Raw genomic sequence first — 15,679 nt, 5'->3', positions numbered from 1 at the left:
TTTTGGGCTGCCATTGATAGCAGTAGATGTCCAATCCATTTGAAAGGAGGGCTATATAAACTAAAGTGCTGAAGAGTACATAATGCACAATGTTAGCACATGATAGCTTTTTAATTTAGCCATTTGCTACCATCAACAGCCTTTGCGTTACTTATTCCTAAATGATTAATAGCAGTAATGTTGAGCATTATAAGTCCAGATATTTGATGTGGCTCACACCTTATTCTGCATCAGGTCAGTTTATTTTTAGACAAGTAAAAGCATGCATCTCTTTTGAACACAAATATGAAAGTCAAATGTCAGACAAGTACTGTGCATGAAACTTTAATGATTTCTTGTCATGCAATTACAACCAAGACACTTCAAATAGTCACAGTGAAGGGAATGCCTGCCACATCTGAATCATTGTCATCATGGTAGCTTTTGCTTATGTTCCCTCTCAGGTACATCTTGACGATCTTCCATGGGTTCAGATGGACTGTCTCTGTGGTCTTCTGCTGGGTCGGCTCGACGGTCCCCGCCGTCTTCTGCTGGGTCGGCCCGACGGTCCCTCCGGTCTCTTGCTGGCTCGGCCTGGCGGTCCCTGCGGTCTTCTGCTGGCTCTGGTGAACAATGTTCTTATGGCTCAATGTACTGTTCTGGGCACTCTTTGGAACCTGGGTCGGATTAACATTCTGGGCGCTCTCAGAGATCTCACTCTTTGTGATCCCATTCTCAACACTCTGGAGACTATGGTTCACAATGTTTTGATGGCTCAGGTTAGCATTCCATGCACTCTGAGCAGCGTTCTGATGAGTCAGATTAACATTCAGAGGACTCTCAGGTACTTGGCTCCCGATGTGATGAGTCAGATTTACATTTTGGGGAACCTGGCTCAAATTAACATTCAGAGGACTCTCGGGTACCTCACTCTCGTTTTTCTGCTGGCTCAGGTGACCATTCCATGCACTCTGAACAGTATTCTGATGAGTCAGATTAACATTCTGGGGAACATAGCTCACATTGTTTTGATGGCTCAGATTAACATTCAGAGGCCTTTCGGGTTCCTTGCTCTCATTGTTGTGCTGGCTCAAGTTACCATTCCGTGGACTTGGAACAGCATTGTGATGAGCCAGGTTAACATTCTGGGGAACCTGGCTCACATTGTTCTGAGGACGCATGTTAATTTCTTCAGCACTTTGGGGAACATTGTTCTGATAGCTCAGGTTATGATTCTGATGCATCCAATTAAGATTCTGAGCACTTTCATTAACCTGGCTCACTGTGTTTTGAAGGTTTGTGTCAATGTTCTCAACACTCTGGAGAAAATTGTTCTGATAGCTCAGGCTACCATTCTGTGCACTCAGTCGCCACTGGTTGGCTGTGTTCTGTTGCGTCAGGTTTACAATCTCAGTAACGCTCTCGGCAATCTTGTTGACCTGGTCGAGTGTATTCTGAAGGCTCATGTTGATGTTCTCCACACCCACAGGAACCCCACTCTCTGTGGTCAGGTTAACGGTCTTTGTACTCTGATGGCTCAGGTGAACATTCTGGCTAACAGAGTTCGGACGGGTCACATGAACATTCTCGCTACTTTGGTTCTCGGTTTTCTGATTGCTCAGGTAAACACGCCCAGTGGCCTGATGGCTTGGCTTAACGGTGCGCTGATGGCTTGGGTTAATGTTTTCAGCACTCTGGTTGACAATGTTCTGATAGCTCAAGGTAGAATTCTGGGGAAACTGGTGTAAACTATTCTGATGGCTCAGCTCAACATTCTGGCGGCTCAGGTTTACATTCTGGGTACTCTGTTGGCTCGGGCTCAGGGTAACGGTCTCAGTTCCTTGACTTTGGCTCACATTAACCTTCTCAAAACTCTTGCTAGGATTCTCAGCAGTTTGGAGAACCTGGATCAGGCTAACTGGGTTCTGATGGCCCATACTTGTGTTGTAGTTCTGCTTGTGCTGGTGACCATTTCCTATATGGGTTGCTAGTTGATCTGAAACAAAAAAAAATGTTAGAGCTAATAAATTTCAAAAACACTTAAAAATATTAGTCATAATTGGACAGAAAAAAAAAACTGAAATCAATTATCAATAGTATCCTCACCTGTAACATCACTTTTATTAGTTCCAGCTCTGGATTCATCTTGTGTCATACCAGCTGGAATACAAAAGCCTGCAAACAGCAACAATAGAAGAAGAAAAAGCATTTATTCTACACAAAATTGTGCTGCAGCATCAAGGTAACACTAACAAAAATACAAATGTAAATAAACAAATGAATTAACATGATCCATCACCTCTTTCGATCAAGACAAGAACAAGCAGAAGCCAGACCACCGCAGCCATGATTTCAGGGACAGTTGTGAAAAGCCACCAAGCAAGCAGGTGAGCTTTTATTGCAGGTGAAGTGTCAACACCTGCTGCTGATTGGTCTTTATTGGGCATTAGGTACGCTCAACACTGTTGCCGTGGCATTAAACCCCACCCTCTGATGACGTACAACTGTTCAGGCTATCGACTACCTGATGTGTCAGTAATCCCGTGCTATGAAAAGTTGACGGTTCGACGGCCAATAGATCGAGCATGCTATAGTAGTTCATCGGGTGTTGGGGCTTCATGTTAGCCTACTATCGAAAAAAATCTCAACCGGGACAAAAAGTATCAGATACAATATTTGACTGCAAAAGTCCCCGTGCTCATTTGTTCATGCACGACCATCAGAAACTATTTTGCACTGTTCTTCAATGTAACGAAAGATAATTTGGCATTTTCCTCGTTAAATTATCTGCTGCCATTTGTGGCACTTGGCATCTAATCCATAGACACGGTGAGGGTGCCGGTGATGGGATCCCGTTTGACTTTTTCATGACACCTACAGCAGGCTTAAGTTTATGAGCAGGTTCATTGTCATATTCTTAAACTATGAAGTTGTCCCACTATTGTACTGGAAATAAGTTCTGAATCCACACATTTTTCAGACCAATATAAAACGACAGTGTTCAGTAATTACCATATTTTTTGTCCTATAGGCACACCCTCAATGACATATTCCGAAAAAAATCCATATATAAGGCACACTGCATTATTAGGCGGTCAGCTTTTGGAAAAAAATTGAAGGATTTTAAGTGCACCTTAGTGTGCAGATAATACGGTAGGTGAGTGTTTGCCTGTTTTGGTGGTAAACATATTGCAACAGTAGTCATTTAATTTCAACATCTAGGTAAAAAAAAAATAGAATAAAGTAGTCTGACAAAACTTTTAATGCCTTTTGAATTAGTCAACCATCAATAGGACAGCCCACTTCAAACATTGACATTAAACACAGAGTCTTGGTCCTCCATTTTTTCCTCCTGGTAGCTCATGTCAAACTTCTGGCCGCCACTTTGGCCAACCTGGCTCGGGTCAGACTTTTCATCACTTTGGTGCACTTGGGTCATGATGTTCGGATGGCTTGTTGGTTGAAGAGTCACTGCATTGTGGTGGGCCCGGCTCACGTTCACCGTCTCAGCACGTTCATGTACCTGGCTCATGGTCAGATTCTTCATACTCTGGTGGACCCCATCGTTCTGGTCAACTTTGCTCACATTGTAGTCGTCACGTTTGAGTTTCGGGTCGTCATTCTGAAGGCCCGTGTCACTCTTGTCTTTCTTGGGCAGTCCTTTAGCACAGAGGGAAAAATTCACTTGAGAATTTTTGTTAATTATGCTACAGACTATCCAATTTCCATTTCAGATCACTATGCACAAAAAAACGCTCTACTGTCACAGTGCTATTGTATTTCTGACATCTTTAGCCTACTCAATCCATGCAACACAATTGTCACATTTAAAATAAGTTCAGACGTTAGCCCAAAGTCATGCGAGTAAATTGAAATGGCCTATATAAACATAGGCATTTGTTTGGCCATTTTTTTTCTGTCCCAATTCCTCACCCATGGCATAATTCTCTTTTAAAGCTCCCAAATTCTTGAGAAGTTCCAGAAACTCAGGCGAAACAGAGGACCAATCTGTGGCAAAGAAAACAAGTTTCAACCTCTTCCCCATACATTTCAGGATTTAAATTAGCACCCTAAATTCAAGTACCTCCTTTAAGTAGGGCATTAGATTGACTTTGGGTCAAAGTAGCACCAGCCGCAAAACAACCTGAAGACAGACAAAAAAAATCATTTCAGCATTGGCCCATAATACACAAAGTTTTAAACAAAACCCTTGTTTAAAAATAATAATAAATAAGACTAAACTATTACCAAGCAAGAATGCATTCAGCAGACTCAGCAGGAACCAAACAGCAGCCATTGCTTTTGGAAAAGTGTGAGGAACATTGGTGACCCTGTGACCTTTATATCAGATGACAGATGAGAACAGCAGGTGCTAATAATGTCATTAACAAAACTAGGGCTACATTCATTATTAAAAACTAGGAGGGGCAATTTTTAGCAGAAAATACCAAGGGATGCCTTGGCTCACTTGTTGTTTTGGGTCACTCGCTAAATAATTTGGGGGCATTTTAGATCACTTCCTTGTGAATTGATTCATTTTGACACATCTTCCCAATGAAAACTCCTTGATTTTCTGTTTATTCATCCTATGGTAGTATATCATAGATTGGCTGGCTCATGTAGGCATAACTGTTCATTAATTGTAGCGCTGCATCCTATAAACCCTCCTAATTGGAGGTATACCCACCCCTAGTTGAAGCCTTCTCAAGTTGTAGCAATATATTTTTGAACAAGGAAATGTAAAACCATGTTGAAAAAGCCATTGAAAATGAGAAAAATCCAAGTTACTGAATTGCAATAGATCATGTCAACCTCAATATGATTTGAAATAGCTGCACCTGGGTGTTGTATAGTACATATATTGCATATTGTTAGTGTTTTGCAGAGGCACAATATGTAGTCATAAAGATCTAATTTCCCCACAACAGTCATCTTAGGTAGAGTAATCAGTAGGTGTAAATTAGATTTCTTATTACGTACCATATACAACAGAATTTTATTTCCTTGTACTCCACTTGGGTGATTAGTTGTAAACTAGATTTCAGAGTACATACATATCTACAACTGAAGTTTGTTTCCATTTATTCCAATGCTGTCATTTTTGTACCGAATTAATATTAATGCAACACTGTTATCTCCATAAGAAACAAAGATCTGAAATATTTCAGTGCAAGAATTTGATGTAAAAGGGCCAAAGTTGGCTTATACTGTAGGCTGAATGCTAAACTGCAATCCATGCAGGCAACCAAAAAAAAAAAAAAGTGACAACTATGCAGGTACAGTTCTCCCAGATAGTTAAATATAATTGGTCACAAGAAAATGTCAAGTTTAAGGTTTTTATTTTAGACAGGTGCACATTTTTAGGACACTACAGCTCAATATTGGTTTGTTAAACATTCACAGTCATAGAAGCAGTAGACAATTCATCCATTTTGGCACTTTCGTAGCTCACATCACGGCGCAGGTTGAAATGATCACTTTGGTGGCCCATGCTGCTCATATTGTAGCTTTGCTGCTGCTGCTCATCATACTGTTGGGCCATGCCACTCACGTTGTAGCTCTGTTGGCCCATGGCACTCATGTTGTAGCTTTTTTGGTGCTCATCATACTGTTTGGCCATGGCGCTCATGTTGTAGCGCTGTTGTTTGTCATTCTGTTGGCTCCCGTTGTAGCTCTGTTGGTGCTCATCATACTGTAGGGCCATGGCACTCGTGTTGTAGCTCTGTTGTTTGTCATTCTGTTGGCCCATGGCACTCATGTTGTAGCTTTTTTGGTGCTCGTCATACTGTTTGGCCATGGCGCTCATGTTGTAGCGCTGTTTGTCATTCTGTTGGCTCCCGTTGTAGCTCTGTTGGTGCTCATCATACTGTAGGGCCATGGCACTCGTGTTGTAGCTCTGTCGTTTGTCATTCTGTTGGCCCATGGCACTCATGTTGTAGCTTTTTTGGTGCTCGTCATACTGTTTGGCCATGGCGCTCATGTTGTAGCGCTGTTGTTTGTCATTCTGTTGGCTCCCGTTGTAGCTCTGTTGGTGCTCATCATACTGTAGGGCCATGGCACTCGTGTTGTAGCTCTGTTGTTTGTCATTCTGTTGGCCCATGGCACTCATGTTGTAGCTTTTTTGGTGCTCGTCATACTGTTTGGCCATGGCGCTCATGTTGTAGCTCTGTTTGTCGTTCTGTTGGCTCACATTGTAGCTCTGTTGGTTCTCATCATACTGTTGGGCCATGGCGCTCATGTTGTAGCTCTGTTGTTTGTCATTCTGTTGGGCCATGGCGCTCATGTTGTAGCTCTGTTGTTTGTCATTCTGTTGGCCCATGGCACTCATGTTGTAGCTCTGTTGTTTGTCATTCTGTTGGCCCATGGCACTCATGTTGTAGCTTTTTTGGTGCTCGTCATACTGTTTGGCCATGGCACTCATGTTGTAGCTATGTTGTTCGTCGTTCTGTTGGCTCACATTGTAGCTCTGTTGGTGCTCATCATACTGTTGGGCCATGGCGCTCATGTTGTAGCTCTGTTTCTGCTCGTCATTCTGTTGGCCACTGCTGGTCATGTTGTAACTCTGCTGGTGCTCGTCATTCTGGAGGCTCATGACGCTCATGTTGAAGCTTCGCTGGTAGTGACTGGAGTCATTATGGTGAATATTGTCCCCATCATCCATTACCACTACTTTGTTTTTAAAAAAAATAGCCATTGTAAATTACAGTGTATCATAGCCAATGGAATGCATAAATCTTCCATCATTGTAATTCAACGTACAAGTATATTTAAGGAAAATGTGTCGTGCTTTCTACCATTTGGGAAAACACTGGTCTCAAAATAACACTCACCTTCTCTCATTTGATGTTTGAGCACAGAATCCAAAGTCCGGAGAAGCTCAAAAGCCCGATTCAGGGACTCATCGGCAGCCAGTAAATCTAAAGGTACATTTCAAAAGTCTTAATAAGCAAAAATGATAAAATACCACTCACGCAACCACTTACCTGAAAAAGCTCCTTTATTAAGCGTGGCATTGAATTCATCTTGCATTGCCCCAGCTAGATGGGGAAAAAGGAGGCCCAATTTTGCCATCAGGACAGAATGCACCAGAGCAACCAAGAAGCAAACAGCGGCCATGGCTTCAGTGAACGATGTCAACGGTATGGAACACTTCGTCTTTTATAGCAAGCAGGCGGAAAGAGAAAACAGCTGCTCATAATTGGCTCCAATGAGAAGCGGTCTCACCGCGGCAACAATCCATTTAGTCCCTCCCCATCAAAATGGATTGAATGTCTTCAGGCAAATGAGTTAGAAAAAAAAATGTAATCACCCGCTTAGCAATTGGTTCGTCTTAAGTGGATGTCCAATGCATTATTCATTCCCCTTCCCAAGAGGTTAGAAGATCTCTCACCCTTCTGCTGTAAATTAATATGTTCATAATTAGTAGATGTCCAATTCATTTGGAGCGGGAAGGCTGACAGCAAGCGAACAAATTCAACCCTCTAGCTTTAAGGGCATTGGACGTCCGGTGCCGTAATGGCGGTTCACGAGTTAGGTGGTGTCTGACCAAGCCGTGATTTATATCAATTAGCAATTTGGTATTAGAATAAAATAACATTTTCCCCCCAAAAAACTGATACGACACAGCAGGGTGTCAAAATTGGAGGCAGGAAAATCATTGTGTCATGATTTAGAATGGGAATTAGGTAAATACCATTCAAATACCAGCTCATTTCATGTAAAAATAATGTATAGTTATTTCACGGACACATGGCTGTTGCCCTTCATGAATTTCATTTTATCTGTCAAACTCAGTGGGTGGGACTAAAACCTGATGGGTTACTTAGCACATGAAGCCAAGACAGTTGGGAGGGATGTAGAAGCACACAATGTTCATTGTTCATGTTTATTCAGTAATCATTTGAAATGAATGCTCATCAGTAGATGCCGTAGGTTTGCTCTTTTCCGTCTCTGTAGCGGTCCAGGTAGCGTAGGGGTTGTTTATGGGGGAATTTCACCTGCGGCGGGTGGTATACTGGGGGACGGATGAATTCAAACACGGGCTCCGCCATGTCTGCGTGGAAAAGAACAAAAGCAAACTCATGGTCAAATTTGGCTACACGGATCAGAAAATCCGTCAACTGGATTCTATGGCCAGATACATTTGAGCGTATCCATTGATTGTCTCGCCCCTCGTACTCACCGAGAATGTTGTGAAAGGTGCTTGTTACTGTGGGATCCCACTGGCACTGGAAAAAGGCCAGACCTGCAGGTGTCACGCTATCCTGGTGCTTTCGGTAGAAATCCACCGTTTTGAAAGTACGACGTGCCAGCGAGTGACTAGAAAAAATGAGGAGGGCATTGTTGCTTAGCGCATCCTTCAAATACACAACTTGCATGTTCCTTACCACGGCGATGGCCTGCTCTCTTCCTGGAAGTCGATAGGGCCGTCCTGCTGGAAAAGGATGAAAATGTAGCGGTGGAAGCCCGTTCCTCTGGCCGGAAAAGGAGGCAGATAGTGACAAAGTTCTTCCCCGGACTGCACCGCTCCGGCTGGTATGTTCCCACTGTGGAAATACAATGAAAAGTGTTTTGTTATCCCAGTTTGTTGTAGACAGAATGCACCGTAGGGTTTAAACTTTGTCTTCATAATTTCCCAATAATGTCATGATGAGCTTCTTTTACCAGGCAGATATTCTTATTACACACAAAAGTACTTCAAGTAAACCCAAGTGGAGGTGAAACGATGCCAGTGGGATGACTTACACAAGCCAGTGCAAGTATTCGGCTTCATTATCCAGAAGATGTTCATCTGAAAAGATCACAAATCCTTTATTATAAAGGTTAAAACTCGAACAAAATGATCAAAGAGTATAGCCAGACCTGGGGAAGTGAGCAGGAGGGTCCAAAGCGAGCCCTCATCGGCGTTAAAGCTGACGACGGGAGCCGACGCTGCCTGGGGGGAGAAGAAAAGAGGAAAGAAATGGCAATAGGAAGCGCTTATTATAGACAACAACAATATTGTTCTACGCCTTTTACTTCTGTCGGTGTCAGCGGATTGCCATAATGCACGTGAGCGCCGCTTTCCTGGCCATAGCAGATCCGCAAAGGGACGTGAGGCAGGAAGAATGCCATGGGGAAAAGATCTCTGTAGACCCCGTAGTGCTCCGCCAGTCTTCTGATGTGAAAAGGACCAGCGCTCTTCTCCCACGTTTCCTGCACTTGATCCAAGTTGATCTTGACTAGGGAAGAAAAAAAAAAACACATTTCTACTTTTAGGGCCACAAAGGCTTTGCTATCAATTTCTCCCGCCATCTTTTTTAGCCGTGATCACCATGGAACAACCTACATGTGCGCAAACGACAACTTCTCTCCAGCTCGACATCTTCCTTATTCTTTTTCAACACCTGGTTCCTCTCCCTCAGTTGTTGGCTTCTGGACAGTCGATGGCGGGGCAATCCAATGTTCACGTGCTGGACGCCTGCCGAAAGACACACCGTCCGTCCGTCACATCCACCCCAAAAGTACGGTTTGTGAGTTGGTGATGACACGTCTACCGCCGTGTGTTATTGTTTCTCACCATGTTCTGGATCTTCTTTTTCCATATATCCTCGAAAGGTGTTCCACCACACCGGCTTTTTCGTGGCCGCTTGGGCATGTTTGAAGTAACGGTTGTAGGTGCGATATTTTTCCACCATGTCAATGTTCCGGACGTCGATGTCTTCATTTGGCATGGGCCCCAACGGAGCCTTCCGTCGGCAGAGAAATGCTGCGACATGGACACCGACAAAAACAGGTTAGTGCTTGGGCTCTGACAATATGTGGCGAAAAAGATGCTGACAAAAAAAATCCGTTAGAATAGTCTCTGTTAACTCTTTGGCCAGCGGCACTCGAACGTGAACGTTCATAGTCAGTACTCTTAAGTTTAGAGGAATTGGATGTCTATGACTTATTTGTATGTTTAGAAGATAATGAGACCAAAATAGAGTGCCTTTCTATTTAATGACTGCAACTTTGTTTCAGAAGAACATGCACGTTTTTCACAGCCTGTCTGCAGAAGTGCTAGACAATAAAACGTGTTTATTTTGCCCATTTTACTAGCTTGAGCTTGTTTTTCCCCTGGTAATAGTTTTATCAGTGGATATTAAAGGGGAGAAATGATTATGAATATTTATAAAGGATAAACTGAGATAAAATTGCTCCTTGAGCTGCTGGTTTTAACACATCAATTAAGCTTCATGACAAATTCATTAGATTCCTCTCAGAATAGAGTAGGTAACAAAGCTCATTTTGTTTTGACGTTGATTTACATGACGACAATACATTTGACATTGTCAATGGGCCACGGACTTTTTCCGTATATTTACAAGTCATCCTGCACACGTAAAAAAGCACAAGCACAAAAAAAACAAAATAAGCAAAGTCTGACTAAATGTCATTCATTATACCTGTTGTAACAAATGTCCTCGCATTAAAATCAAGTAATTTCCTCGACACACGATCGAATTGCGAGCGCAGCGCCATTTTGAATGTAGCATAAGCGTACGGTGGCTGAGGAAGCTAAAATTTCAGTTTACTCGTAATGGTGTGTAGAGGTCTAGACTAGGTTCACTTGCCTGCCTTGGATGCAGGCAGACGTGGGCTCGATAACCCGCAACTGGCGGTATGATTGTGTTTGGTCGTTTGTCTCTCTACGCTTGTACTACTCTGCCTTTTGCCTGAAGTCAGCTGGGTTTAGCTCCAGCAACTCTTACGAGAATGCGCTGTATGGAAGATGAAAAGGAAAACTGAAAATGGTGTGTACTGTATGCACGGTGTTGCAAAAATAGTCATAATAATTGTAACATTTTATACAAACTTCAAATTCGGAACATGTCGTTTGTACGTGTAGCTCAATGTAAAGCTCCATAGTCATTACGAGTTTGGATTTTTTTTAAAGCTCTTGAAGGTATCATCTCGTCGTCACTAGCGTGTGGTTAGCTGACGCTCTCATCTTCAGTCTTGAGACGCCGTTAATGTTGGTAATCATTTATTATTTCTTCATGTTAAAACATTAGAGGCTAAATGATAATATCCGCTTTGTGTCACTGTCTTTCACTCTATTCGCGTGATTTTGAATCACCCTGAGACAAAACTAGCGTTAGCGTTTAGCCTCTCTTTCCACTTGGCGACGTTAATGCGGGGTGAGTCAACTGTCCCCTGCTTTGTTGTCGATGCATCACGTAACTCATTCGATGAGCAGTTTGCAAAGTAGCATCCAGTATTTTTTTACCCTTATTTGATGGGCATGTTCATTTAGTAACACATGGAGCACTGGTTAAATCAGCTCAATGGCCCCATCATTCCTGACCAAGCTTGTTGCTAATCATTGTTGTCTCACACGTGGGTTTGTTGGTTTGTGTATTTTTCCAGATATGGATTCTCAGAACGCCAACCTGATGTGTCCAATATGCCTGGAGCGCTTTCTTATTCCTGTGACCATCCCGTGCGGCCACTCATTCTGTCAGAAGTGCATCACTGCCCATTGGGACATGAAATGCAAGTCGGATATTGGCCCTTACTGTCCCTTCTGCAACAAGAAGTTTGCCAGCAGACCCGTCCTCAACCGTAATGTGTCCCTGTCGCACCTGACGGAAGCGGCTGACAACAAGACCGGGGCGTCGTGCAAAGACTGGGGCGGCGAGGAAGGGGGACCCGAGATTTGTGATCGCCACCACAAACCTCTGGTTTATTATTGCAAGAGGGACAAAATGTCCGTGTGTTGTGAATGTGTCATCCTGGACTGCAAGAACCACGAAACGGACTTGCTGGAGGCAGAAAAGAAAAAACAAAAGGTATCAACCTCGCCATTTGTTGCTCAAAAAATCAAAATAGACACTCAAATTCCAAGAACAAGCTCTTTAATGTACTCTTTTTGTGTGGGTACCTCCTGGTATGATGATTTGCGATACGTGGCTTCACGATAGCGGTTATATTTCACAATATGGCGACGGATTCATTATTGATACATCAGTTAATTAATGCTGTTAGATTTAAAAAAAATGGTCCCGTTTCAACACCGATATTGAGAAATGAATAACTTCATCTTGTCTTTTGCTTTTTTTGAATTTTTGTCTAGTTATCACTGGACAAGAAAACTGAGGACATTACAAAGCTGATTGAAGAAACCAGGCAAAGTATAAACAAGCTGAGAGAAAATATCGACCAAGCTAAGGTAATTAGATTTTATTTTATTGGTTGGCATGAGGAGTCGCATGTTGTATTTTTGAACAGAAATTAAACAGAACAGAACTGGGCATTTAAAAATATAAAAAAAAGCCTTACTATACTATGTCGTTTTTTAAGAAAAAAAAACGACATAGTATAGTAAGGCTTTTTTCGTAAAAAAAAAATGACATAGTATAGTTAGGCTTTTTAAATAAAAAACGACATAGTATAGTAAGGCTTTTTTCGTAAAAAAAATTACAGTATAGTTAGGCTTTTTAAATAAAAAACGACATAGTATAGTAAGGCTTTTTTCTTTAAAAAACGACATAGTTTAGTAAGGCCTTTTTTTCTTTAAAAACGGCATAGTATAGTCAGGCTTTTTTAAATAAAAATTACATAGTATAGTAAGGCTTTTTCCCTAAAAAAAAAAACGACATAGTATAGTAAGGCTTTTTTTTCTTAAACGACATAGTATAGTAAGGCTTTTTTCTTTAAAAACGACATAGTATAGTAAGGCTTTTTTTCTTAAAAAACGACATAGTATAGTAAGGCTTTTTTTCTTAAAAAAACGACATAGTATAGTAAGGCTTTTTTTCCTAAAAAACGACATAGTATAGTAAGGCTTCTTCTCTTAAAAAACGACATAGTATAGTAAGGCTTTTTTTCTTAAAAAAGGACATAGTATAGTAAGGCTTTTTTTCTTAAAAAAACGACAGAGTATAGTAAGGCTTTTTTCCCTAAAAAAACGACATAGTATAGTAAGGCTTTTTTTCCCTAAAAAAACGACATAGTATAGTAAGGCTTTTATTCTTAAAAAACGACATAGTATAGTAAGGCTTTTTTTCCTAAAAAACGACATAGTATAGTAAGGCTTTTTTTCTTAAAAAACGACATAGTATAGTAAGGCTTTTTTTCTTAAAAAAGGACATAGTATAGTAAGGCTTTTTTTCTTAAAAAAACGACAGAGTATAGTAAGGCTTTTTTCCCTAAAAAAACGACATAGTATTGTAAGGCTTTTTTTCTTAAAAAAGGACATAGTATAGTAAGGCTTTTTTTCTTAAAAAAGGACATAGTATAGTAAGGCTTTTTTTCTTAAAAAAGGACATAGTATAGTAAGGCTTTTTTTCTTAAAAAAGGACATAGTATAGTAAGGCTTTTTTTCTTAAAAAACGACAGAGTATAGTAAGGCTTTTTTCCCTAAAAAAAACGACATAGTATAGTAAGGCTTTTTTTCTTAAAAAAGGACATAGTATAGTAAGGCTTTTTTTCTTAAAAAAGGACATAGTATAGTAAGGCTTTTTTTCTTAAAAAAGGACATAGTATAGTAAGGCTTTTTTTCTTAAAAAACGACATAGTATAGTAAGGCTTTTTTTCCCTAAAAAAACGACATAGTATAGTAAGGCTTTTTTTCTTAAAAAAACGACAGAGTATAGTAAGGCTTTTTTTCTTAAAAAATGACATAGTATAGTAAGGCTTTTTTTCCCTTAAAAAACGACATGGTATAGTAAGGCTTTTTTTCCTAAAAAACGACATAGTATAGTAAGGCTTTTTTTCTTAAAAAACGACAGAGTATAGTAAGGCTTTTTTCCCTAAAAAAACGACATAGTATAGTAAGGCTTTTTTTCCTAAAAAACGACATAGTATAGTAAGGCTTTTTTTCTTAAAAAACGACATAGTATAGTAAGGCTTTTTTTCCCTAAAAAAACGACATAGTATAGTAAGGCTTTTTTTCCCTAAAAACGACATAGTATAGTAAGGCTTTTTTTCCCTAAAAACGACATAGTATAGTAAGGCTTTTTTTCCTAAAAAAACGACATAGTATAGTAAGGCTTTTTCCCTAAAAAAACGACATAGTATAGTGAGGCTTTTTTTCTTAAAAAACGACATAGTATAGTAAGGCTTTTTTTCCCTAAAAACGACATAGTATAGTAAGGCTTTTTTTCCTAAAAAACGACATAGTATAGTAAGGCTTTTTCCCTAAAAAAAACGACATAGTATAGTAAGGCTTTTTTTCTTAAAAAACGACATAGTATAGTAAGGCTTTTTTTCTTAAAAAACGACATAGTATAGTAAGGCTTTTTTTCTTAAAAAAACGACATAGTATAGTAAGGCTTTTTTTCCTAAAAAACGACATAGTATAGTAAGGCTTCTTCTCTTAAAAAACGACATAGTATAGTAAGGCTTTTTTTCTTAAAAAAGGACATAGTATAGTAAGGCTTTTTTTCTTAAAAAAACGACAGAGTATAGTAAGGCTTTTTTCCCTAAAAAAACGACAGTATAGTAAGGCTTTTTTTCCCTAAAAAAACGACATAGTATAGTAAGGCTTTTATTCTTAAAAAACGACATAGTATAGTAAGGCTTTTTTTCCTAAAAAACGACATAGTATAGTAAGGCTTTTTTTCTTAAAAAACGACATAGTATAGTAAGGCTTTTTTTCTTAAAAAAGGACATAGTATAGTAAGGCTTTTTTTCTTAAAAAAACGACAGAGTATAGTAAGGCTTTTTTCCCTAAAAAAACGACATAGTATTGTAAGGCTTTTTTTCTTAAAAAAGGACATAGTATAGTAAGGCTTTTTTTCTTAAAAAAGGACATAGTATAGTAAGGCTTTTTTTCTTAAAAAAGGACATAGTATAGTAAGGCTTTTTTTCTTAAAAAAGGACATAGTATAGTAAGGCTTTTTTTCTTAAAAAACGACATAGTATAGTAAGGCTTTTTTTCCCTAAAAAAACGACATAGTATAGTAAGGCTTTTTTTCTTAAAAAAACGACAGAGTATAGTAAGGCTTTTTTTCTTAAAAAATGACATAGTATAGTAAGGCTTTTTTTCCCTTAAAAAACGACATGGTATAGTAAGGCTTTTTTTCCTAAAAAACGACATAGTATAGTAAGGCTTTTTTTCTTAAAAAACGACAGAGTATAGTAAGGCTTTTTTCCCTAAAAAAACGACATAGTATAGTAAGGCTTTTTTTCCTAAAAAACGACATAGTATAGTAAGGCTTTTTTTCTTAAAAAACGACATAGTATAGTAAGGCTTTTTTTCCCTAAAAAAACGACATAGTATAGTAAGGCTTTTTTTCCCTAAAAACGACATAGTATAGTAAGGCTTTTTTTCCCTAAAAACGACATAGTATAGTAAGGCTTTTTTTCCTAAAAAACGACATAGTATAGTAAGGCTTTTTCCCTAAAAAAACGACATAGTATAGTGAGGCTTTTTTTCTTAAAAAACGACATAGTATAGTAAGGCTTTTTTTCCCTAAAAACGACATAGTATAGTAAGGCTTTTTTTCCTAAAAAACGACATAGTATAGTAAGGCTTTTTCCCTAAAAAAACGACATAGTATAGTAAGGCTTTTTTTCTTAAAAAACGACATAGTATAGTAAGGCTTTTTTTCTTAAAAAACGACATAGTATAGTAAGGCTTTTTTTCTTAAAAAAACGACAGAGTATAGTAAGGCTTTTTTTCTTAAAAAACGACATAGTATAGTAAGGCTTTTTTTCCCTAAAAAAATGACAT

General features: G+C 39.5%; 5 protein-coding genes across 10 annotated transcripts in view; 1 reads left to right on the top strand and 4 right to left on the bottom strand.

Moving 5' to 3' along the window:
- Nucleotides 1-308: 308 nt before the first annotated feature.
- On the bottom strand, nucleotides 309-2,372 carry LOC144093323 (uncharacterized). Its single transcript, XM_077626724.1, has 3 exons — nucleotides 2,279-2,372; nucleotides 2,086-2,154; nucleotides 309-1,975 (listed from the first exon to the last, which is right to left on the bottom strand). Exons 1-3 carry the CDS (start codon nucleotides 2,325-2,327, stop codon nucleotides 363-365), a joined length of 1,731 nt encoding a protein of 576 aa, XP_077482850.1. The 5' UTR covers nucleotides 2,328-2,372; the 3' UTR covers nucleotides 309-362.
- Nucleotides 2,373-3,223: 851 nt separating this feature from the next.
- LOC144092894 (uncharacterized) lies at nucleotides 3,224-4,331 on the bottom strand. The gene is made up of 4 exons (XM_077626050.1): nucleotides 4,228-4,331; nucleotides 4,064-4,123; nucleotides 3,913-3,987; nucleotides 3,224-3,639 (listed from the first exon to the last, which is right to left on the bottom strand). Exons 1-4 carry the CDS (start codon nucleotides 4,274-4,276, stop codon nucleotides 3,284-3,286), a joined length of 540 nt encoding a protein of 179 aa, XP_077482176.1. The 5' UTR covers nucleotides 4,277-4,331; the 3' UTR covers nucleotides 3,224-3,283.
- Nucleotides 4,332-5,301: 970 nt separating this feature from the next.
- Nucleotides 5,302-7,130, bottom strand: LOC144093232 (uncharacterized). Of its 3 annotated transcripts, XM_077626578.1 has the most exons (5): nucleotides 6,963-7,130; nucleotides 6,810-6,896; nucleotides 6,506-6,648; nucleotides 6,339-6,457; nucleotides 5,302-6,248 (listed from the first exon to the last, which is right to left on the bottom strand). In XM_077626578.1, exons 1-5 carry the CDS (start codon nucleotides 7,093-7,095, stop codon nucleotides 5,369-5,371), a joined length of 1,362 nt encoding a protein of 453 aa, XP_077482704.1. In that variant the 5' UTR covers nucleotides 7,096-7,130; the 3' UTR covers nucleotides 5,302-5,368. The 3 variants fall into 3 exon arrangements, with proteins under 3 accessions (XP_077482704.1, XP_077482702.1, XP_077482703.1); XM_077626576.1 differs by having other exon boundaries at nucleotides 6,339-6,648; XM_077626577.1 differs by having other exon boundaries at nucleotides 6,339-6,645.
- Nucleotides 7,131-7,850: 720 nt separating this feature from the next.
- On the bottom strand, nucleotides 7,851-10,545 carry mrpl38 (mitochondrial ribosomal protein L38). Its single transcript, XM_077626201.1, has 9 exons — nucleotides 10,407-10,545; nucleotides 9,539-9,727; nucleotides 9,308-9,439; nucleotides 8,998-9,200; nucleotides 8,842-8,914; nucleotides 8,725-8,770; nucleotides 8,367-8,525; nucleotides 8,162-8,298; nucleotides 7,851-8,032 (listed from the first exon to the last, which is right to left on the bottom strand). Exons 1-9 carry the CDS (start codon nucleotides 10,480-10,482, stop codon nucleotides 7,896-7,898), a joined length of 1,152 nt encoding a protein of 383 aa, XP_077482327.1. The 5' UTR covers nucleotides 10,483-10,545; the 3' UTR covers nucleotides 7,851-7,895.
- Nucleotides 10,527-15,679, top strand: part of trim65 (tripartite motif containing 65) — a 26,315-nt gene continuing 21,162 nt past the window's right edge. The window contains exons 1-3 of one of the 4 annotated variants that reach the window (XM_077626188.1): nucleotides 10,527-10,754; nucleotides 11,371-11,792; nucleotides 12,077-12,172. In XM_077626188.1, coding sequence (XP_077482314.1) covers nucleotides 10,733-10,754; nucleotides 11,371-11,792; nucleotides 12,077-12,172 — 540 coding nt within the window. In that variant the 5' untranslated portion in view covers nucleotides 10,527-10,732. The other 3 variants (XM_077626190.1, XM_077626192.1, XM_077626189.1) reach the window with 3 other exon arrangements.

The sequence above is a fragment of the Stigmatopora argus genome, chromosome 18 (genome assembly GCF_051989625.1).
Source record: "Stigmatopora argus isolate UIUO_Sarg chromosome 18, RoL_Sarg_1.0, whole genome shotgun sequence".
Taxonomy (NCBI): domain Eukaryota; kingdom Metazoa; phylum Chordata; class Actinopteri; order Syngnathiformes; family Syngnathidae; genus Stigmatopora; species Stigmatopora argus.
This window is presented reverse-complemented; position numbering and strand designations above follow the sequence as displayed.